A 21,425-nucleotide genomic window follows, 5' to 3' on the forward strand; every position below is an offset into this window, starting at 1 on the left:
TAAATGCAAGTTCTTTTTCCACTAGATGTTATTTGATAGCCAATTTTACACGTAATAAAAATTAAAGGACATTCAATAATAAAACTCTCATCTTCTTTCTATACGCCTATCTTCTTTATTTAAATGTATTTGTACAGTATGAAGTATTCTTATGTTCTAGGATAATCTGTAATATTTAGTATTGCTCATAAACGCTATATAGACCGTTATTATAAAATTTAAATTTGTCATTTATATTCTTGCAAGATGGTCAAGTGCAGTAGGATCTTTTATTACAATGGATTCTCAGATAAAATAATTAACGAAGAGTTAAACAATTTTCTGTTACCTGATCATGATTGGAAATCATCGCCTTGTGTTTCTTTTTCCATGGAACATGTACTCACCGATGATTTGAAAATATAGAACGTAGGTGGTAAAAATACAGCCCTTAACGTAAAAAGAACCCAGATTTTGGTAATGTACTGAAGATAATCGCAAAACAACAAGGAATTAGCTAATTACTAAATTTTGTTTTTACATAAATGACGTCAAAAAGACTGGTTTGAATTTTGCACAAAGATACACGAGGACTATCTGAGTTAGCCGACTTTAAATAAGCAATTAAGACTAGAATGAAGGCAGGTAGTCGTTGCCATCCACCTCCAATTCTTGGATAACTCTACTAACGAACAGAGGGATCAAACGTGACATATAACGCCCCCTGCTAAAATTCGCACAGATGTTTGGTGGAATAGGGATTCGAGCTCGTACATTGTAAGTCTTAACCACCCAGACATGATGTGCCGGTAAGAAAACAAAGTAAGTTAATGTAAAAAATGGTAAAATAAAGACGAAGACAAACACATTTCAGAAACTAGTTTTTTTTTTACTGATGAACAGCGAACTATAAAAGTTTTTCCACCAGTTTCACGAATTTTAAATCGGGTCGTTTCGCGTTTATGTTCATGTTCATATTTACTTTGACATCTGCTTTTCGAGATCTGGTCTGGCTGGTTTCTCCGGTGCTACCTTTGTCTCGCTCTTTAATATTTTGACCAACCTCACTCCTTCACCCAAAAAAAGAGTCAAAATAAAATAAAAACAACCTCCGTACTAATTTCAATAATCTTTCACGAAAGGGGACGAAGAGGAACCACAACGTTCCTGATCACCCCAGTTGGAGAGAATTCTTCAGATTTATCTCTCTCTAAACTAAACCCCTGCCACGTAGGTTTGCGTTTGCGTCACGAATTTTGAACGATTCTGATCAACGATCTTTTTGCTGAGTTGCTTTGGAAACTTATGTTGTTTAACGGCAAGTTAAAGAGAACTAAAATTAAAGGTTTTTATTTAAAGTAAACAGATATAAACTGAAAATATAAATTTAATTACTGATAGTATTTAAAAATAATAGAAATTTAATAAATAAATAGCACAGATAGGTGTTTAAGAGAAGGATTTTTGTGTTTATGTTTTGTTAATTACTATTAATAACCGATAACAATTTGAAGCACATCTTGTTTTACTCTATGGCCGTGTATGGTTTAGATATGTTTTAAATATTGTGGTCAATCCATTATTTTACAATAAATAGCCAAAATAAATCGCATTTCGCAATTTTAGATTTTTGTGTTATAGAGGATAGCTCAAATCTTACTATAGGATTAAAGCAACCCACGAGTTGTGAAGGGCTTACAATTGACGTGACAAATAGGTTGTCCACCGTCTTGGATAGCAGACGGTACGTCTGAACCATATATCAATCAAGAGTAACAATAACATTAAAAAGATTGTAATGACATAACAATAATTGTAAAAAGGTCTACCTTTTTTTACGAGCCTGGCTTAGCCAGGTGGTTAGGGCATTCGATTCGCAATATGAGTGTTGCAGGTTCGAAACCCCTTCCTACCAAACGTACCCGCTCTTCATCCGTGGAGGCATTATATTGTTACAATCAATCCCACTATTCGTTGGTAAAAGAGTAGCCCAAGAGTTGGCGGTGGATGGTGATGACTAGCTGCCTTTCCTCTCGTCTTACACTGCTAAATTAGGGACGGCTAGCACAGATAGCCCTTGAGTAACATTGCACGAAAGTTGAAAGGAACCAACACCTTTCGTTTCTTACTAAACAGCTCGAACAGGTCTGAACGGGTGGATAACAGTGCTTTTTCCGCTTTGCTAATGGGGTTAGACTCAACAGAATAAAAATCTGAGCAGCTGTCGAAAAGTTTACGAGACAAATGACTGGTAAGTATCGCTAATACTGAAGATAAAGAAAGCAGCTACGTCGACCTTAGAGTTGATTCCAATAATTTCATCACATATCAAGTAAAGACTGTTGTCACTAATAGAAAGGTTGAAGTATTTGTGTAATTTTGAATCATTCCAAACGCTAAAAAATTTGAGTATTAAAGTTTCAAAATTACCACTACTAATGATATTTGGGTTAGGCAAAAATAAAGTTGCTTTTATTAATGCATCAACGAGAAGTTAGTCAATTTTAAACGTAGTATAATTTAAATATATAAGCTTAATTAGAATCCCGTTATCAAACGTCTTCAGGATGTTATAACACAACAGTTAATCCCACTATTCGTTGATAAATAATTGGCGGTCGATGGTGTTGACTAGCTTCTATCGCTTTTAAATTAGAGACATCGTGTAACTTTGTGCGAAATTTAACAAACACACCTACAAAATATATTAGTCTCTAAAAAGTGGAATCGAATCTCCTTGCACTAATACCGAAAACTTAAACTTTACCACAACAGGTAATTTCTCAGTAAAGTTAATATCCTATATTGCTGTGTTTATTATGAGTTAAATAAACTACTGAGTTAAAAACAACAAAAAAAAACCGTGTTAAATGTCGCGGATAATTTCTATATAAATCAAGCAAACCTAATAAATTCGTCTAAATTCACACACAATGTGACTTTAATAGCAAGGTCAATATCAGCTTCCCTAGCTCGAGTATTCGTGTACTGAAAAATGGCTCGACTTTCAAATCGTACGCCAAAAATTTTGTAATGTACCTATTTAAGCAATGAGAAATGGTAATGTTCCTAACATAAAGAAATTGCACTGTAACACCCACATGGGAAGTGTCTGGTATTTGTTTAAAATGCAATACACCAAATCGAAGCAAAACTGAAAGCATGTTCATTTGTTATTCTTTATATTTGGCGATAATTTGCATACCTATTTGAGTGTGTGTGTGTTTTTCTTATAGCAAAGCCACATTAGGCTATCTGCTGAACTCACCGAGGGAAATCGAATCCTTGATTTTAGCGTTGTAAATCCGTAGACTTACCGCTGAACTAGCGGTGGACATACCTATTTGACTAGAGCAGGGGTGTGCAACAGGCGGCCCGCGGGCCACAACCCGGCCCGCCAAGCCATTTAGTGTGGCCCTAGTTGTTGTAATCTAACCATGTGGCCTGATCTGTAATCCAACGCAAATGGAATATTTTTAAAAGCATCGATCCTACGGGATTCCCAGGCTTCGACTCGACAAACTTCTAAAATTATCTTTGCTAGAGAGGAGCAGGCCGAATTCGATTGGTCGGCCTCCTTAGGGCATGAATAGGTGACGTGCACTAGCACTATTGTCTACGACTCAACGTCATGTCCTGAACCTCGCCTTCGTGGCGACAATTTTCCCTAACCTCTGCTGTCCGTCATTCATTATTGGTGAAAATTTTATTACCTTTTACAGTTACTACAAGAGATTGAAGGTAAATTGATTATTATTTAGCATATTGTTGTGACTTTACTGAATTTATTAAAATTTTGCTTTCAGATGCATCTGATTCTATGTACAGTGTGACCTCGTTATTCGCGGGGTTACGTTCTTTACCCTCCGCGAATAGCGAAAACCGCGAATATTGGATGCAGTTTTAAAACGTATATGTATGCGATTATATACTATATGAAATGCTTCCCAAACACTAATGATACTTATACTCATTGATGCAGTAATAATGTAGCAATATTGCATACTGTTATGTATTTCACTAAATTGTACCGTGCGTTACCGGGCTGTGCTTTGCCGTTTGCGTTGTTGGGGAAGCTGAGGCAGTCAGCCAATAGCAGTCCAATCTTGTTTGGTGAAGACGACAATTGATAAAAACGGCTTGATTGAGTAAATACAACAGAAATCTCCTCGAAAAGCCCTTTCAGTCTCTGTGACCTACAAAAAACGCAATTCGCGCATAACCCGCGAATATGCGGGGCCGCGAATGGCGAACCGCGAATAGGCGAGGTCACACTGTATTTTGCTATTCTCAATTAATTTAAGTACCGGAAGGCTATGATCGGGATGCCAATTTAGAAACATGTGTTTCTGTCCATAAGAGGTTCCATGTGTAAATAAATTCTATGTTTTTCTACTTTGCTATTTTCGTGAGAATAATTTTGTTTTGATTTCAGGGCTAGTAAAATGTCAGCAGTTAAGAAACGAAAATTGATGATGAGGGAAGGTTATTCAACAGTGAATGGTGCACAAAATATCTTGTTGTCCCACATAATCAAGGTGTTGTCTGCCTCGTCTGTCAAACTACAATTGCAGTCATGAAAGAGTACAATATTAAGCGACATTACGCAACTAAGCACTCCTCCCAGTTTGATGAAATTGTTGGTCAGGCACGAAAGGACAAAATTGAACATTTAAAAACATCCATTGAAAAGCAACAAGGTGTTTTTACCACTTTCAAGAAAAATTCAGAACTGATGACAAAACTGAGTTTTAAGCTTTGTGAATGTATGGCAGAAAAGGGAAAGCCTTTCAGTGATGGAGAATTTATTAAAAATTGTTTAACAATATTCACAGAATATGCATGTCCAGAGAAAAAATATTTGGTGGAGCAAACTAGCCTTTCCCGCTTTACTGTCTCACGCAGGACAAAAGATCTTTCAGAGGACATCAAAGAAACTTTGAAAGAGAGATTGAATTCGTGTGAAGCTTTCAGTCTGGCTTTGGATGAAAGCACTGATATCAATGACACATCCCAACTTGTCATTTTCATTAGAGCTGTTACTGCAGGCTTTGATGTTTTCGAAGAGTTTTTAGATATGGCAAGCCTTTCCTCCACAACCACAGGACAGGATATTTGTGAACAAGTGCTTGAGGTTGTAGAAAAGTTTGAACTGAATCCTTATAAATTATGTGGTGTTACAACAGATGGTGCTCCTTCCATGACAGGTAGGACAAATGGATTCACCAAGAAATTTCTAACTGCAATTGGAGCACAAGACGTAGTTGTAAGCCATTGCATTATTCACCAAGAGAGCTTGTGCACCAAAGTTCTGGATTTTGCAGAAGTCATGAAAAATGTCGTCCAATGCGTAAATTATATTCGAACACGAGGATTAAATCATCGACAATTTAAAACTTTTTAGATGAGCTGGACAGTGAGTATTCAGATGTTTTGTACTTCTCTGCTGTACGTTGGCTTAGTAGAGCTGCTACTTTGAAGAGATTCTGGAATCTGCGAGAGGAGATTAAGTTCTTCATGGAGAGCAAACGTCAGAATGTGGACTTCTTGAGCAATGAGAACTGGCTGAATGACTTAGCATTCCTCACAGACATTACACAGCATCTGTCTGATTTAAACTTAAAACTACAAGGGAAAAGTCAACTTGTGAATAAGTTGTTTGAGCATATTTGTGCTTTTGAGAAGAAATTGGAACTTTTCCAGGTTCATTTGAGAAGAGCCATATTGACCCATTTTACATGTCTTGCAACCAGGAAACTGGAATTTCCTAATCTGGATTGCACCAAATATGGAACCAGTGTACAAAAGCTGCGTGATGAGTTTGCAAACAGATTTCCAGATTTCAGACAAACTGAAATTAGATTGAAATTGTTCGCTCAACCTTTTGATTTGGCAGTGGAAGACAGTCCTGATGATTGCCAAATGGAACTCATTGAACTGCAGGCTGACATGGACACTAAAAAGGAAATTCTCTGAAAACAGTTTGCTAGACTTTACAAACTCTGTGTACGTGAAAAGTTTCCCAATTTGTCCCGTCATGCACAAAGAATTGCCTCCCTTTTGGTAGCACCTACTGCTGTGAGCAATTTTTCTCCAAAATGAAGCTCATCAAAACCAAATGTAGAAGTCAGCTGACTGATGAACATTTGACCAGTCAGTTAAGAGTGGCAACCACTTCTGTCAAAGCTGATATTGACAAGCTCTGCAAGGACTCTAAATTTCAAGTGTCGCACTAAAATGATCACTCATGCAAAAATATAAAATATTATTGCTTGCATTTTGAGAATTTTTTTAATTTATTGTGCATGTACACGAATAAGCTTGTTTTTTAAGTGGCCCCGCTTGATTGATGAAGTTGGTTATATGGCCCACCGACGAAAAATGTTGCACACCCCTGGACTAGAGCAAAAAAATGTCAGTTTTCCAATTTGTATTTAGGAGCTTTTATACAACTGTGTTTGCTAGAATATTTTATTTGTATAACATTATTAAGTATACGAATCATCCATTTATCCAGAAATAATCTAATTAAAAATCCAGATCGTAATAGTTCAGTGGAGAGATTTTGGTTCGTGCTCAAGCACGAAATTATAAATTGGACTGTGTGACCTATTGTATAGCTTTGCGCTCAATAAAAAGCATTTAACCAAAATACATTAGTTAAGTAATACTTGCGGTGGCACAATAGTAAGCCACAAAGCTCTTAAAGTTATAAAATGGGTCTCGGTGGTTAAAGGGCAATTAGCCTATTGTATAGTTTTGCACTTAAGAACTAATAATAAAATAGTTAACTGTTCATTTCATAAAGCACCTTGTTCTTCGTACACTGGTCCCTAATTTAAAGTTGTCTGTTACGACACACTTGTTTGTGATTGAGTCAAAGAAGGAGAGAGACCAATTTTATACATTGTATAAGTTTGCTTGTCTTTCCGAAGAAAAGTATTACGTGAAATTCAACATTAACAGATTGTTGGTCACATGGTTACACCATGTTTCACTGCCAAGTTCTCATACTTTTTGTTGGTTACACGGTTACACCATGTTTCACTGCCAAGTTCTCATACTTTTTGTTGGTTACACGGTTACACCATGGTTCACTGTCAAGTTCTCATAGTTTTTGTTGGTTACACGGTTACACCATGTTTCACTGCCAAGTTCTCATACTTTTTGTTGGTCACATAGTTACACCATGTTTCACTGCCAAGTTCTCATACTTTTTGTTGGTTACACGGTTACACCATGGTTCACTGTCAAGTTCTCATAGTTTTTGTTGGTTACACGGTTACACCATGTTTCACTGCCAAGTTCTCATACTTTTTGTTGGTTACACGGTTACACCATGTTTCACTGCCAAGTTCTCATACTTTTTGTTGGTTACACGGTTACACCATGGTTCACTGTCAAGTTCTCATAGTTTTTGTTGGTTACACGGTTACACCATGTTTCACTGCCAAGTTCTCATACTTTTTGTTGGTCACATAGTTACACCATGTTTCACTGCCAAGTTCTCATACTTTTTGTTGGTTACACGGTTACACCATGTTTCACTGCCAAGTTCTCATACTTTTTGTTGGTTACACGGTTACACCATGCTTCACTGTCAATTTCTCATAGTTTTGTTGGTTACATGGTTACACCATGTTTCACTGCCAAGTTCTCATACTTTTTGTTGGTTACACCGGTTACACCATGTTTCACTGCCAAGTTCTCATACTTTTTGTTGGTTACATGGTTACACCATGCTTCACTGTCAAGTTCTCATACTTTTTGTTGGTTACACGGTTACGCCATGCTTCACTGTTAATTTCTCATATATACGGTTACACCATGTTTCACTGCCAAGTTCTCATACCTTTTGTTGGTCACATAGTTACACCATGTTTCACTGCCAAGTTCTCATACTTTTTCGGTCAGTGGAGTGAAATGTTTTCAACTTATTCACAAAATTACACACAAATCATGAGAAAACATCGGCTAACATGTAATTACAGGGAAGTATAACATTAGAGTGAGCTCATGTAGCACCACCCCACTTCTAAGCCTTTCATTAATTGCTTCCTGGTTTAAAATTTTTTTTTTCCTTTTCAGTGGAAATAAATAGAAATAAAACATCTACGATATCAAATAATTTTACAAAGAAAAAAAATGTACGCAATTGACGGTAAAATGACATTGTGTTTCACAGGAAATGTTTAACACAACATACAGCTTTTCAAATATATCGAATGTGTAATAAAACGGTGTTCCTCAACCACCCATCCGTGACATTCATGCAGGTCCGTGAAATTTCACAAAAACAAACAGAATATTCTGGTGTAAATTACAAATGATTTTCGTTATGTCTGAATTTTCGTCCGCAGTAGTTTTAGAGAGGCAGCGAGTTAGCCCCTCGTATCTAAAGGGCTGAGAAACGCTGTTCTGTAGGATCAACAAGAGCCCCAAATATAGGATAATAAAAACTCTATCATATTTTTAATGATACCAATCTATAGTTTACTCGCAAAAATATAAAGATATAAAGGTATAATAGGGTAAAACTATAACAGATATATATCTACATAACATCATAAAGTACTGGGATAATTGAATTACGGGTTATGGAACACAAATCAGTAACAATTATATTTGTTACAGTGTTTATTTACGTTTCTATTGAGTAAAGATTGACTGAAAATTCGACTATATGATACTTGAAGTTAATTAATCAGAAAAAACGAAAGTTGTATTTTTTATTACTTGTGCAAACATCTTTCTATTGTTTTACTTTGTTATGTTAATGTGAAGTTTCAAAGTGACAGTTACCTCAGGACAAAAACAGGAGGTGACTGTTATTATCCCAGAAATATAGTAATATAAAAAATATTTATAACACAAGGTCAAAGACAAAGATAAATAACGAAATTTCATGTTACGTATGTTTCACGTGAACAAACTAGTAGCAAACATTTCTTTAAAAAAATCTTTTTCTCTGTAACTGTTTTTTTATTCTTTTGCTCTTTTATAAAAAATTAACTACAAGTGAAAACATATTCAACCTAAATATTAAGTTCGGTAGTATATAATTAATGAAACTAGGGCATCGTATTTCTGCTCTCTGCCTAATATCCTGGTACTAAACCTACGTGGCGTTACACTATAGGGGTCTTAAGCATTGTTAAGTATCTAAATTAATCTGTTTTATTAGGTCAACTACTTTTATTTTTGTCGTTATAAATTTAAGGTTAATCAAACAAGAGATTGTAAGATAAACTTATAGTTTTATTTTGAGATGTCAGTTTTTGAAGTATTATATATATTTTTCACCAGTGTGCTTGTCAGAAGATATAAATAGCTCTTCCTATATTTTTAACAGCACGTATTATCCGTATTACAGGGAAAAGTAAGTTTGATCTATATAAACAATGAATTTCATTGGATGAATGAAATGTTGAACGTTATACGTCTGCATTTGTACAAATTCAAAGTCATAGATGGTAAGCATGATAAAATACATTTTTGGATTCTGTTTAAATGTTTTTTTGTCAGTAACATAAGTAGACTAAAGTCAGATGGCTTATGTAATTAGTAATAACATAAACTATACAGCTTATCCAAGTCTTCCGAAGGGACATCATTAAGTCAGATGGCTTATGTAATTAGTAATAACATAAACTATACAGCTTATCCAAGTCTTCCGAAGGGACATCATTAAGTTTACGGACTTACAACAGTAAAATTCAAAATTTGAGCATCCACGATGGAGAGAGCAGTTAGCCCAATGTGGCTTTGCTGTAAAACAAAGAAACAATCAACATTATCCTATATATTTAATTAAAATATTGGTAGAGATGAGCCACAGGAACACAGCGATTACAGCAGATTTGTTAGTTGTAGTTTGTAAGATAAACAGATTACAGAGCTAGTTGGTAAAGCTAAAACGAGAGGTGAGTATGTTTTATGTTTAAACATATCCTGAAACTAAATAGCATAGACGTGCTTCATACAGAACTATATGAAACATGCTTTTCCATATGTATCGCTCACAGGTTACAATACTGATGATATGTTTAACCCTTCTTTTGTTCGACCAGTAATGTGTTTTTGTTGCGTCTCTTGCACATTCACTAATGTAGATAGACATTGAAGATGGAGGAAATTGCTTTAATTAAGCTACATTGCAAATGAAAGACATGTTAAAATTATTTAATCTACTATATTTAGATTTTTATCTTTCTGCTTTGTTTCCTCAAACATTTTCAAATGACATATCTGAAGGAAAAGGTTTTTTTTTTTTTTAATTTCTCACAGAACTACACGATGGCTATCTGCGCTAGCCATCGCTAATTCAGAAATGATAGACGAAAGGGAAGACAGCCGGTTATCATCCTTAACCGTCAGATTTTGGACTACTGTTTTACCAAAGAATAGTGGAATGGACCGTAGTCTCGTAACGACCACATGACTGGAAAGGCGAGCATGTTCGGTGGCGAGGATTGAAACCAACAATCCTCAGGTTGTGGGTCAAGCGCCTTACCATCAGATAATGCCAGACCTGTTAAGATGATAACTAATGAACATCGTCAATATTTCTATTCCTCAGATTAAAGGGAAAAGCATGTCCTTCACGTAAAAACATTTTGTTGCTGTTGTTGAAGGTATTTTGGAGTTAGATACACAAAGTTTATAAAATGTAAAAATAATGCTGTGCGTTTAAAGTAATTAAAAGTGTTAGTTGAACTATTTAGACTATTTGTTTATTTCTAGTACTAAGATATATATTTTTTTCTGCTAAACACAAAGCTGTGCAATGCTTTTTCCGAGTATCCAAGCTCGGTTTTTAGCTTTGTGGACCCTTAGACTGTCTGCTGAATCACTGAAGAGGCAGGGCATTTATAATTAGATGTCATAAAACTAGATGATTCACTGAAAAGGAACATCGCTAACACTTTGTGTTATTTACCATTAATATTACAATGACAAGTGCTCATAAAAATATGATTTACTAGTTGTCACGCTTGAAACTGGTTCTATAGTTGTAAGAGAAAACGTAATTCCAAAGTCTGTTTTTCAGAGAAATCACAAGGATAAACAAACTCTTACTAAACAACAAATAATGATCCAGTTTAAACATGAATATCGGTTCGTTGTAAAGACAAATATAAAACTTCCTACTGGCCGCCCCCCGCTAGTACAACGGTATGTCTTGGGATTTACAACGCTAAAATCAGGGGTTCGATTCCCCTCGGTGGGCTCAGCAGATAACCCAATGTGGCTTTACTATAAGAAAACACAAACACAATCCTACTGGCAGGTGTTTCTCAACAAATCTTATGTGTAAATTTAATTATAGTAATGAGAAGTTAACGACTTAAGGTGCAGTAAAATGATGAATCTATTGTATATTATTAACAATTTAATTTAAAGTTAGGTACAAAATAAAACATGAAAATAATTACAATTTATTTCCAAACATACTTAGCCTCAACTTAATATTTTTTTATAATTTATTATTTCGGTATGCTAATAAATGTTTAACAGATGGGTACTTTGTTATAGTGAGCTCTTCAGCACAGAAGGTAAATCCTACAATTGCGGCTCAAACTATAGACACTGCACAGCACGAAAAGCTATTAAACGTGGTTAATCAAAACATATTACACGTCTCCACTGTATTATACGCTTCTAGGCATTCTTTTTCCACCGTAACACATATTTTCAATCAATGACTTTTTACTGTACCGGATAATTCCGGTCATCACTAACCACCGTATCATATGATACTAATCATTATTCATTGTAACACATACTTGAAGTCAACTACTGTCGTTACGTGTTACGATATTTTTTTCTGGACGAGACTCCAGTTTATTATGTTATTTGTTACAGTATGAAACAGCCTGAAACTGAGTTAAATGATATATGTCGATATGTAATTATTAATCTCTATTTTAATGTATAAACAATAATACAATTTATAATAATGGTTATAACAAATAATGATCTATACACAAAAGTTTTTACAAACTTAAAAAACTGTACTGAGTCTCTATCTGATCGGGAACTTATTTGATATCTTGTCAAGAGTTCACAATAGCTGAATTAATTTTAAGTTGATATTGATACAATTTACTTATCGGGGAGCTAGCTATTTCTTCGCTGATCACATGCGAGTTTTCCGCAGCTGAAGTTTTATAATGTCTTTGTAAAAATGCGAACATCTGATGTTAATCCGCTGAAGTTAAACAGTTTGTAATGTTCGAAATCTATCAACCTTTCTGGTCAAATATCTGAAGTTCCCGGTTAGTAAGCATTAATCACAGTTATAGTTTCCGAGGTTTACAGCATATCAACTAGAGCAAACTAATAATACATACTGCCTCTTGGTGCCTCGCGTATGTTACGTTTTATAAGCGTAAGGCACGTTTATAGAAATTTCAGCTTGAATAACAATACTGAGAATACACTGGTGCTTTCGTACACACGTATATTATTCATTCTTAAACTCGAGGATTTTCTACAATTTTAGTGAATAGGCAGTAATTTTGCAACATACTTTAACAGTTTATTTATTTGTTTTGAATTTCACGCAAAGCTACTCGAGAAGTATCTGCGCTATGCATCCCTAATCTAGCAATGTAAGACAAGAAGGAAGGCAGCTAGTTATCACCACCCACCGCCAACTCTTGCGCTACTCTTTTACCAACGAATAGTGGGATTGACCGTCACATTATAACGCTCCCATGGCTGAAAGGGCAATTATATTTGGTACGACAAAGATTCGAACCCGCAACTCTCATATTACGAGTCGAACGCTTTAACCCACCTGGCCTTGCTGGGCGTCATTTAACAGTATAAGTTACGTGTAGTTCTAACTTACACAAACGTCACACTATCCACTGTTTTATACACTTCGCGTTTCCAGTATTCATCATATTATATACTTTAAACCAGTCTCTATCTTCTCTATTAGGCGATTCCAGTTTTCATTGTTCACCATTTCATATGCTTCAAGTTATCCTTTATCCAACGTTTAGGTTCTAATCATCATGAGCTGTGTTTTACTGTTGTAATTTGAGATAAACAGTTATCAGACTAGTTTATAACTGTCATATGACACTCTTCATTATGCTTTTTGAACAGTATGTTTGAAGATAATTCAGTTCTAAGCATTTCACCACATTCAAAGGAAATATTCAATTTCAACAAACTCAGACGCAGCTGTGTTACTTAGCTTGTCCCCAGCTGTTTGTATAGCCAATACTTTTCTCAGTGATAAACACGATCCATTTCTTTAATAATCATATGTTTTAATAACAGTCATCGTTGACAACAGATAAAGATACTCATTGGTTTGCAGGTTAACCATTATAAGACAACATCTCTGTATTTATGGTACTCAAACAATAGGATCAGCGTATTTTGAAATTGTCAAGATATACGTATACTATAGATGTTTGGAATGGATAGTCCAATTTAAGTGACTGTATATACGTTTACATTAGTATTAATTAGGCCTCGCATGGCCAGGTGGGTTAAGGCGTTCGACTCGTAATTTGAGAGTCGCGGGTTCGAATCCCTGTTACACCAAACATGCTCGCTCTTTCAACTGTAGATGCGTTATAATGTTACGGTCAATCTAACTATTCGTTGGTAAAATAGTAGCCCAAGAGTTGGCAATGGGGGTTGATGACTAGCTGCCTTCTCTCTAGTCTTATACTGCTAAATCAGGGACGGCTAGAGCAAATAGCCCTCGTGTAGCTTTGCGCGAAATTCAAAAACCAAAATCAAACCAATAACCGAAAGTCATAACTTAAACAATTATTTCCAGGATTTTCGTGAATAAACCATTTCATGAAATATCTGGTCTAAACCATTCGAAAGAATAGACTGTTAATAGTAAAAACATAGAATCCAACATCACATTATCTTTCTATTTTCTGTGTAAAAACGGTAAAATTTGCATTTTTTCATTTACATAAGGTCTGAATAAAACAACATATGAATCAAGATTTATAGTAAAGTTGAACAAAAGTGAACAAAAATGTTTAGAAGTGAGTAGTTTTTCGAGATTTGCGACTGTAATGTAAATTACTTTCACGTATCAGCCCCCAAATAAAAACTCCCATCATGTTTTCGTTATACACTCCCAGGTCACAAAAGCAAAGTTTGAAGAGAAAAATAGGTCTTTTCCATTTACTTTAGGTATAAGCAATTGGGAAATAACACTTTCTGCCCAGGAACAAGAAAAAGTAAAAATTTTGTTACATAGTGTAATTATTCTATAACCAAGGCATGTAAACGTTAGAGGTAATAGAAGTAACTACGGACTACATCGCAGTCACTGTTGACATAAATGGCTCGAAATGTGATAGGATTACATTTTATCATTGCTTGGTGTTTTGTTGTCAGTTTGAGTTCACCGAAAATTATTCTTTTTAAGAAGAGTATAGAACAAACATTTCTGACACAAAACACGTGTACATTTAAATAAAAAATATAAGCTCAGATCTGAGATTTAGCAATTCTTAGGCGGCGACAGCCTATGTAATTAATGACAATGGAAAAAAAAAATGAATCAGCTGGGGCTCCAGGACCATCTATTAAGAGACCGAATTACATAAAACTTAGCATAAACGTGCTAAATATTATCAAGGTATTGCCTCAAAAATCACTTCTATAATTTTAGTTTGTGAAATTTTCAATATTTTGTTCAGAAAAAGTCAAATAGTATTACTATCAAAATAAGTTGTGTAAGAAAAAACCTAATGTCCTTGAACCTGTGTATTACGTATTAGTATTTAAAGTATAGTTCTTTGTTAAAAAGTATTACCAAGGTTTTTCATATGCACGAGCTTATCGTAAGTTAAAGGTAACTTACAGTAAAGAGAATACCGTAAAATAAGCAGACCAGAAGTATTACCGTCTCCCAGTAGCACAGTAATAAGTCTTTGAACTTATAATACCACCAACCGGTTTTCGCCGCCCATGGTGGCGCGCAGGACAGATAGTCAATTGTTTAGCTTTTGATGCTTAACTGCACACAAAGGAAACGTTATACATTCTTAACTTTGTCTTAGCATTTAAATTATTTTATTGTTAAGAAGAAAGTTTAGTTTTTTATACATACAGACTGATGTTCATTGTTACCATTTGTTACCAATTCTCTCGAAACTTTGTCTTTTCAAGTACAGTAGTCACAATTTCCGACTATAAATCAATAAGTTTTTGTTTGTTTTGGATTTCGCGCAAAGCTACATGAGATCTATCAATGCCAGCCGTCCCAAATATAGCAGCGTAAGACTTGACGGAAGGCAGCTAGTCATCACTATCCACCACCAACTCTTGGGCTATTATTTTACCAAAGTGGAATTAACTGTAACATAATAACGCCCCCAACGCTGAAATGGCTAGAATGTTTAGTGTGATGGCGATTCGAGCCCCTGATCCTCAAATTGCAATTCGAGTGTCCAAATCACCCGATCACCTGACCTATAAATGATTAAGAGCACGCCAGAAAGTGGTAAGGACATTTCGGTGACCAACTCTTTCAAAATGACATCATTGTTAACTCTATAAGATTAAATGTTATGATTTTTCTAATAATATTTTTGGCAGATCAATTCAAATCTAATAAACATAGTTTATTTTCAACAAACAATGTTTTATATATTATTATTATTATTACTTATGTTCGCTGTTTGAATATGATAAACGTAACAACAACATTCAATGAATAACGATTTTAGTAATCGGAATACCTACCATATACACTATGGTAGTTGGTGTCTTGCCATGAAAGAAAGTCCATAGCTCTTAATGAGATATAACTTAACAAGAAATAAAATATCAGAAATGGATGTGATGTCTAAAACTATAGAAAAATGTTCAGATCTGTGGTTTGTTTCTAGATGGTCTTTGTAATTTCTACAGGTAATTTCCATAATCAGTATCTTGAGAAACCGTATACCATCGCTCAAACCAAATAACTTCTATACTGATGAAGGTGTTTTATAATCTGTTCTATCTAACTGTTTTTAGCTGTTAGCTCAAACTTTGTTTAAAGCTAATTTTTACTAACAGTTGTTCAAACCAGAGATTGTGACGTCATAAAACGGTGGCAAGGAAGAAATGTAACTGTATAAAACAAAGAAGGAATAACGTGAAAAACTAGACGAAAACAGTCGTTAAAACTGGGCTGTACGTAAAATAGTACGAATAAAATGATGGTATAACACACTGGAAAATAAAATTGCATTACTATAAAACACCCTAGCCCAAACTCTTTGGTTTCGCACAAAAGAATCTCTGAGTTTCATTGCCACTTCCAAGAGACGCATAAGTGTATTTCGTATTAGATACAACACCAGTTTATTTACCCCAATACACACATGTACCAGCACCTTTTGGAAATCACTTTAAACACCGAACGCGAATCATTATATCTTAACGGATGATAGCTTCTTAGCAAATATACACCTATACACTACATGAACAAAAGTATGTGGACACCCCTCCTAATTAGGGGGTTCGGCTATTTCAGCCACACACATTACTAACAAGTGCATAAAGTCCAGCATACAGCCATGCGATTCCCATAGACAAACACTGGCAATAAAATGGATCATACTGAAGAGCTTAGTGACTTTCAACGTGGCACTGTCACAGGATGCCACCTTTCCAACAAATCATTTCGTCAAATTTCTATCCTGCTAGAGCTGCTCCGGATAGCTGTAAGTGCTGTTATTGTGAAGTGGAAACGTCTAGGCCACATAAGCTCAAGAAACGGGGCCGCCGAGTGCTAAAGAGCGTAAAAAATCGTCTGTCCACAGTTGTAACACTCACTACCGACTTCCAAACTGCCTCTGAAGATAACCTCAGCACAAGAACAGTTGGTCGGTAGCTTTATGAAATGGGTTTCCATGACCGAGCAGCCGCACACAAGCCTAAGATCACCATGCGCAATGCCAAACGTCGGCTGGAGTGATGAATCACGCTTCACTATCTGGCAGTGAATCTGGGTTTGGAGGATGCCAGAAGTACGCTACCTGACTGAATGTATAGTGCCAACTGTAAAGTTTTATGTAGGTATGAAGCTGTTTTTCATGGTTTGGGATAGGCTCTTTAGTTCCACAAATCTTAATACTACAACATACGATGAAGTTCTAGAGAATTGTGTGCTTCCAACATTGTAGCAACAGTTTGGGGAAGGCCCTTTTTTGTTTCAGCAAGACAATGCTTCTGTGCACAAACCTAGGCCCATAAACACATGGTTTACCGAGATTGGTGTGGAAAAACGTGACTGGTCTGCAAATAGCCCTGACCTCATTCCCAGCTTTTGTGGCTGAATAGGAGGGAATTCCCGCAGACATGCTCCAAAATCTAGTGAATAGCCTTCCCAGAAGAGTGGAGGTTATTATAGCAGCAAAGGGAGGTCCAATTCCATATTAATACTCATGGTTTTGGAATGAGATGTTCAACAAACACATATGAGTGTGATGGTCGGGTGTCCACTTACTTTTGGCCATGTAATGTATTTCGGGATTGACAAGATGTCCTGTTTAAAATTCTATAAATACGCTGTGTACGAGTTGTTAAGAGAAAAAAGTTGGAAAACTTTATATTTCTTCTTTCTTTGTAACTTACGCTAAAAAAAGTTATCTAAATAGTGTTAAAACAATTATTCTTAACTTGATACCTCCTAACTGATGCTTATAAGTCATGATTAAATAACTCAGATCTCTCTTCCAGTGGCACAGCGGAAAGTCTGCGGATTTGTAGAAACAGGGTTTCGACGCTCCTTCTTGGCAGAGCACAGATAACCCTTTGTGTAGCTTCGTGCTTAAATACAAAACAACAGCATAAATAACTTAGAAGCTGAGAGCAGAAAGTATTAGACAGATAAATTCAAACGTTTAGAAATAGCTGGTGAAGAATAATTAGAGGCATCAGCTATTGTTCTATTAGTGTTCATTTAAGAAACAATAAAATATCAGTTGTTGTAAGTACAATACGTATTTATTTTACCAGATACAAAACTTATCATATAGTTAAAAAAAATAAATGATTTGAATGTGGTTTATAGAAGTTCGTGATTTTCCGTTAAAATTAAGGTTATATGAAGTGTTAAATTTACCACAAAACTCCATAAACTTGATTCTCAGATGAATTGAGCTCAAGAAAATGGAACCGATAACATCTAATTGGTAGTTACTTTTTGGAGAAAATCCACATTGGGCTTTATTCAACACGAGGGAAAAAGCCCCGGATTTTAATGCTTTGAGTCCATTAATTTATCGCTATGCCACTGAATACGCTAATAATAACGGGATCAACCAGAAAATTTGTTGAATTATTCTAGCCTGCAAACTTCACCGAATTTTTAAGTTGTATGAGACTGGTTACATTTCAAGGACAGAGAAAACTAACCTTATTACACATACATACACACAAAAAGTGCGCATTCCTGTCTAGCCCAGTAGACGATCGCTTCTCCTGGGTCAGTGACTTCAACTTTTCTTCCTTCGAATCAAATCCCTGCAGAACCAGTCACGATGAAAGCCAATCACAAAAGTGTTGAATGCTACATTTCGTGCGTGCACGAAACTATCAGTTTCACTGTTCTGTTAGCATCATCACGTGACCTTTCAGTCTCTCTCTCTTCACTATCGCAGTGTTAGACTTCCAATATCTTCTCCTTGACCAACAAAAGGACTCTACTTTTATCAGTACTTCACTGTCAAAAGACGAGGCTAAACTTGAGATGTCAAGATTTTTTGTGATGTTCTCACGCGTCCAACTCAGTAAATAATTAATGGTTTGTTTTTTTTTTAATTTCGTGCAAAGCAACACGAGGGTTATATGCGCTAGCCTTCCCTAATTTCGCAGTGTAAGACTAGAGGAAAGGCAGCTAGTCATCACCATCCACTGCCAACTCTTGAACTGTTTATTTTCCAACGAATAGTTAGGTTTAAAGTCGCGTAACAACGCCCCCACAGCTGAAAGGACAAGTTTGTTTTGTGTGACGGGAATTCGAACCCGCGACCCTCAAATGGCAAGTCATGTGCCCTAACCACCAGGCAATGTCGGGCCAAATTATTACTGTAAGTCTCTTTGTTTAAAACATAAATAGCTTTAAGTTATGATTCTATCAACTCGAAGTTTTATTTTCCTTCAAAATATCTTTCAGTGAATTGCCACTCATGGTGTAACATTTCAATTTTTAAAAATGCCAAGTTAACAGAATGCATGGTAACAAAGTTAAGCGTGTTATAAAGTCTTTAATTAATTTAGTTTTATATGTTGCTTTTTATATGCCAGAACTATAATTGGAAGAATGGTGGAAGTAAAATCTGAGATTTATAAATACCTAAAAAATAAACCAACTACGAAAATAAGATACGTACCTCATCTTTCTACTTGCAATAGTTCTTACTGAATCACCTAGCTCAATAAGGGATAGTTTTTAAATATTATTATTAAGTTACTTCGGCCGGGCATGGCCAGGTGGTTAAGGCACTCGACTCGTAATCCGAGGGTCGCGGATTCGAATCCCCGTCACACCAACCACCGTCGCCCTTTCAGCCGTGGGGGCGTTATAATGTGACGGTCACTCCAACTATTTGTTGGTAAAAGAGTAGTCCAAGAGTTGGCGGTGGGTGGAGATGACTAGTTGTCTTCCCTCTGGTCTTGCACTCTAAATTAGGAAAGACTAGCGCAGATAGCCCTCGAGTAGCTTTGTGCGAAATTCAAAACAAACCAAAGCAATTAAGTTACTTAATACAATGAATGATACTTCGGACGTTACTTTTTTCTTAATCAAGTTGACCCAATCAATAAAAATCGTAAACAATATTTCTTAAGTTTCAATTCTCAATGAATAATATACTTTAATTAATTCTGTGAAATTTTAAAATTTTAGCACAACATGCATAACAGATGAATGGACATTATTTATATTTAAAAAAGTCACTTTATTTCATATCATTGAATGTACTAGGCTGAGTATTTTGAAATATGTATTGCAAAAACTTGAGAGGTAGAGTGTGCGTGTGTTTTCTTATAGCAAAGCCACATCGAGCTATCTGCTGAGTTCACCGATGGAAATCAAACCCTTGATTTTAGCGTTGCAAGTCTGTAGACTTACCGTTGTACCAGAGGGGTATTTGAGAGATAGATATTTCACATTATATTAAAACTTGATGCATCATGTCAAATGTGTAAATAGTAGAGCTGTCGTTAAGAGTTTTTTTTTATTCTTATCCGTACCGTAAACAAAAGTTACAAAATTATTTGAGATGTATTTGCTATTTTAGGGCTCCCAGTTCGTAACGCTAAAAACCATGTTTCGATACACGTGGTGGGCATAGCACAAATAGCTCATTATGTAAATTAGTGTTAAAGAGCAAACTAAAGATAGAAATAACTACTTAAAATGAGCATTGATGTTAATTAAGCATGAGGACAACGGGAGAAAAAAATTCTAATCATATAGTTTAATAAGCAATGTTAGGCATTATCAAGTGTTTTAGCAGTTTAAGAAGGTATTCAAGTACACATCGACAGATTCTAGAGAACATACCATTTGTGGTTTTTACCAAGAAGAAAAAAACTGATTATCTGATTGACACGTGGATGTAAACCACTGGAAGGAAACGTACATGTCCTAGTCGTTGTTCACTGATTAAAGATCATGAACTTACCTAGCAGGTACATGTATATTTATCGTATCGTGTACTTGTAGAATGTTGTTAAGGATTACACGTAAACACACATGATAATCTCATTCGTCATAACACATGCACTATCTTTATTTTTATAACATTCAGTGTTTAAAACTGCATAACCCCACATCTCTTCAAGCTCTTGTTTGTTTAGGGACATTATAATTATGAAATAGCAATAAATATTTTAGACACACAATTTTATTAATACTTCTAAACAAATAATTAAGTTTCTTTTTTAATATTGCCTGAATATTAATTTAGCCTCACGCATTGGTAGTAAAATAAGATTGGAGGTTATCCAGAAAACGTGACAGCTAGATTGTAATTTATCGTTGAAGTAGCCATCTTGAAAAAATAATCAGATAATAAAGGTTACAAATTACTTCACACATTTAATATTTAAAGAATGTTTTACATCATATTCAATGTTTAAGTGTGTTCAACTACACAGGTTTGAAAGAATATTACTTATAATAATGGCCCGGCATGGCCAGGTGGTTAAGGCACTTGACTCGTAATCTGAGGGTCGCGGGTTCGAATCTCCGTCACACCAAACATGCTCGCTTTCTTAGCCGTGGGGCGTTATAATGTGACGATCAATTCTACTATTATCTGGTAAAAGAGTAGCCCAGCAGTTGGCGGTGGGTGGTGATGAATTTCTGCTTTTCTTCTACTCTTACACTGCTAAATGAGGGACAGCTAGCACAATAGCCTTCGAGTAACTTTGCGTGAAATTCAAAACAA

General features: G+C 35.5%; 2 protein-coding genes across 3 annotated transcripts in view; one reads left to right on the plus strand and one right to left on the minus strand.

Annotated features, from left to right (window-relative positions):
* LOC143223415 (17-beta-hydroxysteroid dehydrogenase 13-like) overlaps window positions 1–18,860 on the minus strand; it is an 86,185-nt gene extending 67,325 nt beyond the window's left edge. Inside the window, exon 1 of one of the 2 annotated variants that reach the window (XM_076451363.1) lies at window positions 18,385–18,860. In XM_076451363.1, the coding sequence (XP_076307478.1) occupies window positions 18,385–18,396 (12 nt within the window). In that variant the 5' untranslated portion in view covers window positions 18,397–18,860. Of the gene's footprint in view, window positions 1–328; window positions 566–18,384 lie in introns of those variants that run through there. The other variant, XM_076451362.1, reaches the window with a different exon arrangement.
* A 71-nt stretch (window positions 18,861–18,931) lies between these two features.
* The window catches only part of LOC143223416 (17-beta-hydroxysteroid dehydrogenase 13-like), a 32,924-nt gene continuing 30,430 nt past the window's right edge, over window positions 18,932–21,425 (plus strand). The window contains exon 1 of the mRNA XM_076451365.1: window positions 18,932–19,058. Coding sequence (XP_076307480.1) covers window positions 19,017–19,058 — 42 coding nt within the window. The 5' untranslated portion in view covers window positions 18,932–19,016. The remainder of the gene's footprint in view (window positions 19,059–21,425) is intronic.

Source organism: Tachypleus tridentatus, chromosome 8 (assembly GCF_004210375.1).
Source record: "Tachypleus tridentatus isolate NWPU-2018 chromosome 8, ASM421037v1, whole genome shotgun sequence".
In the NCBI taxonomy this organism is placed as follows: Eukaryota; Metazoa; Arthropoda; class Merostomata; order Xiphosura; family Limulidae; genus Tachypleus; species Tachypleus tridentatus.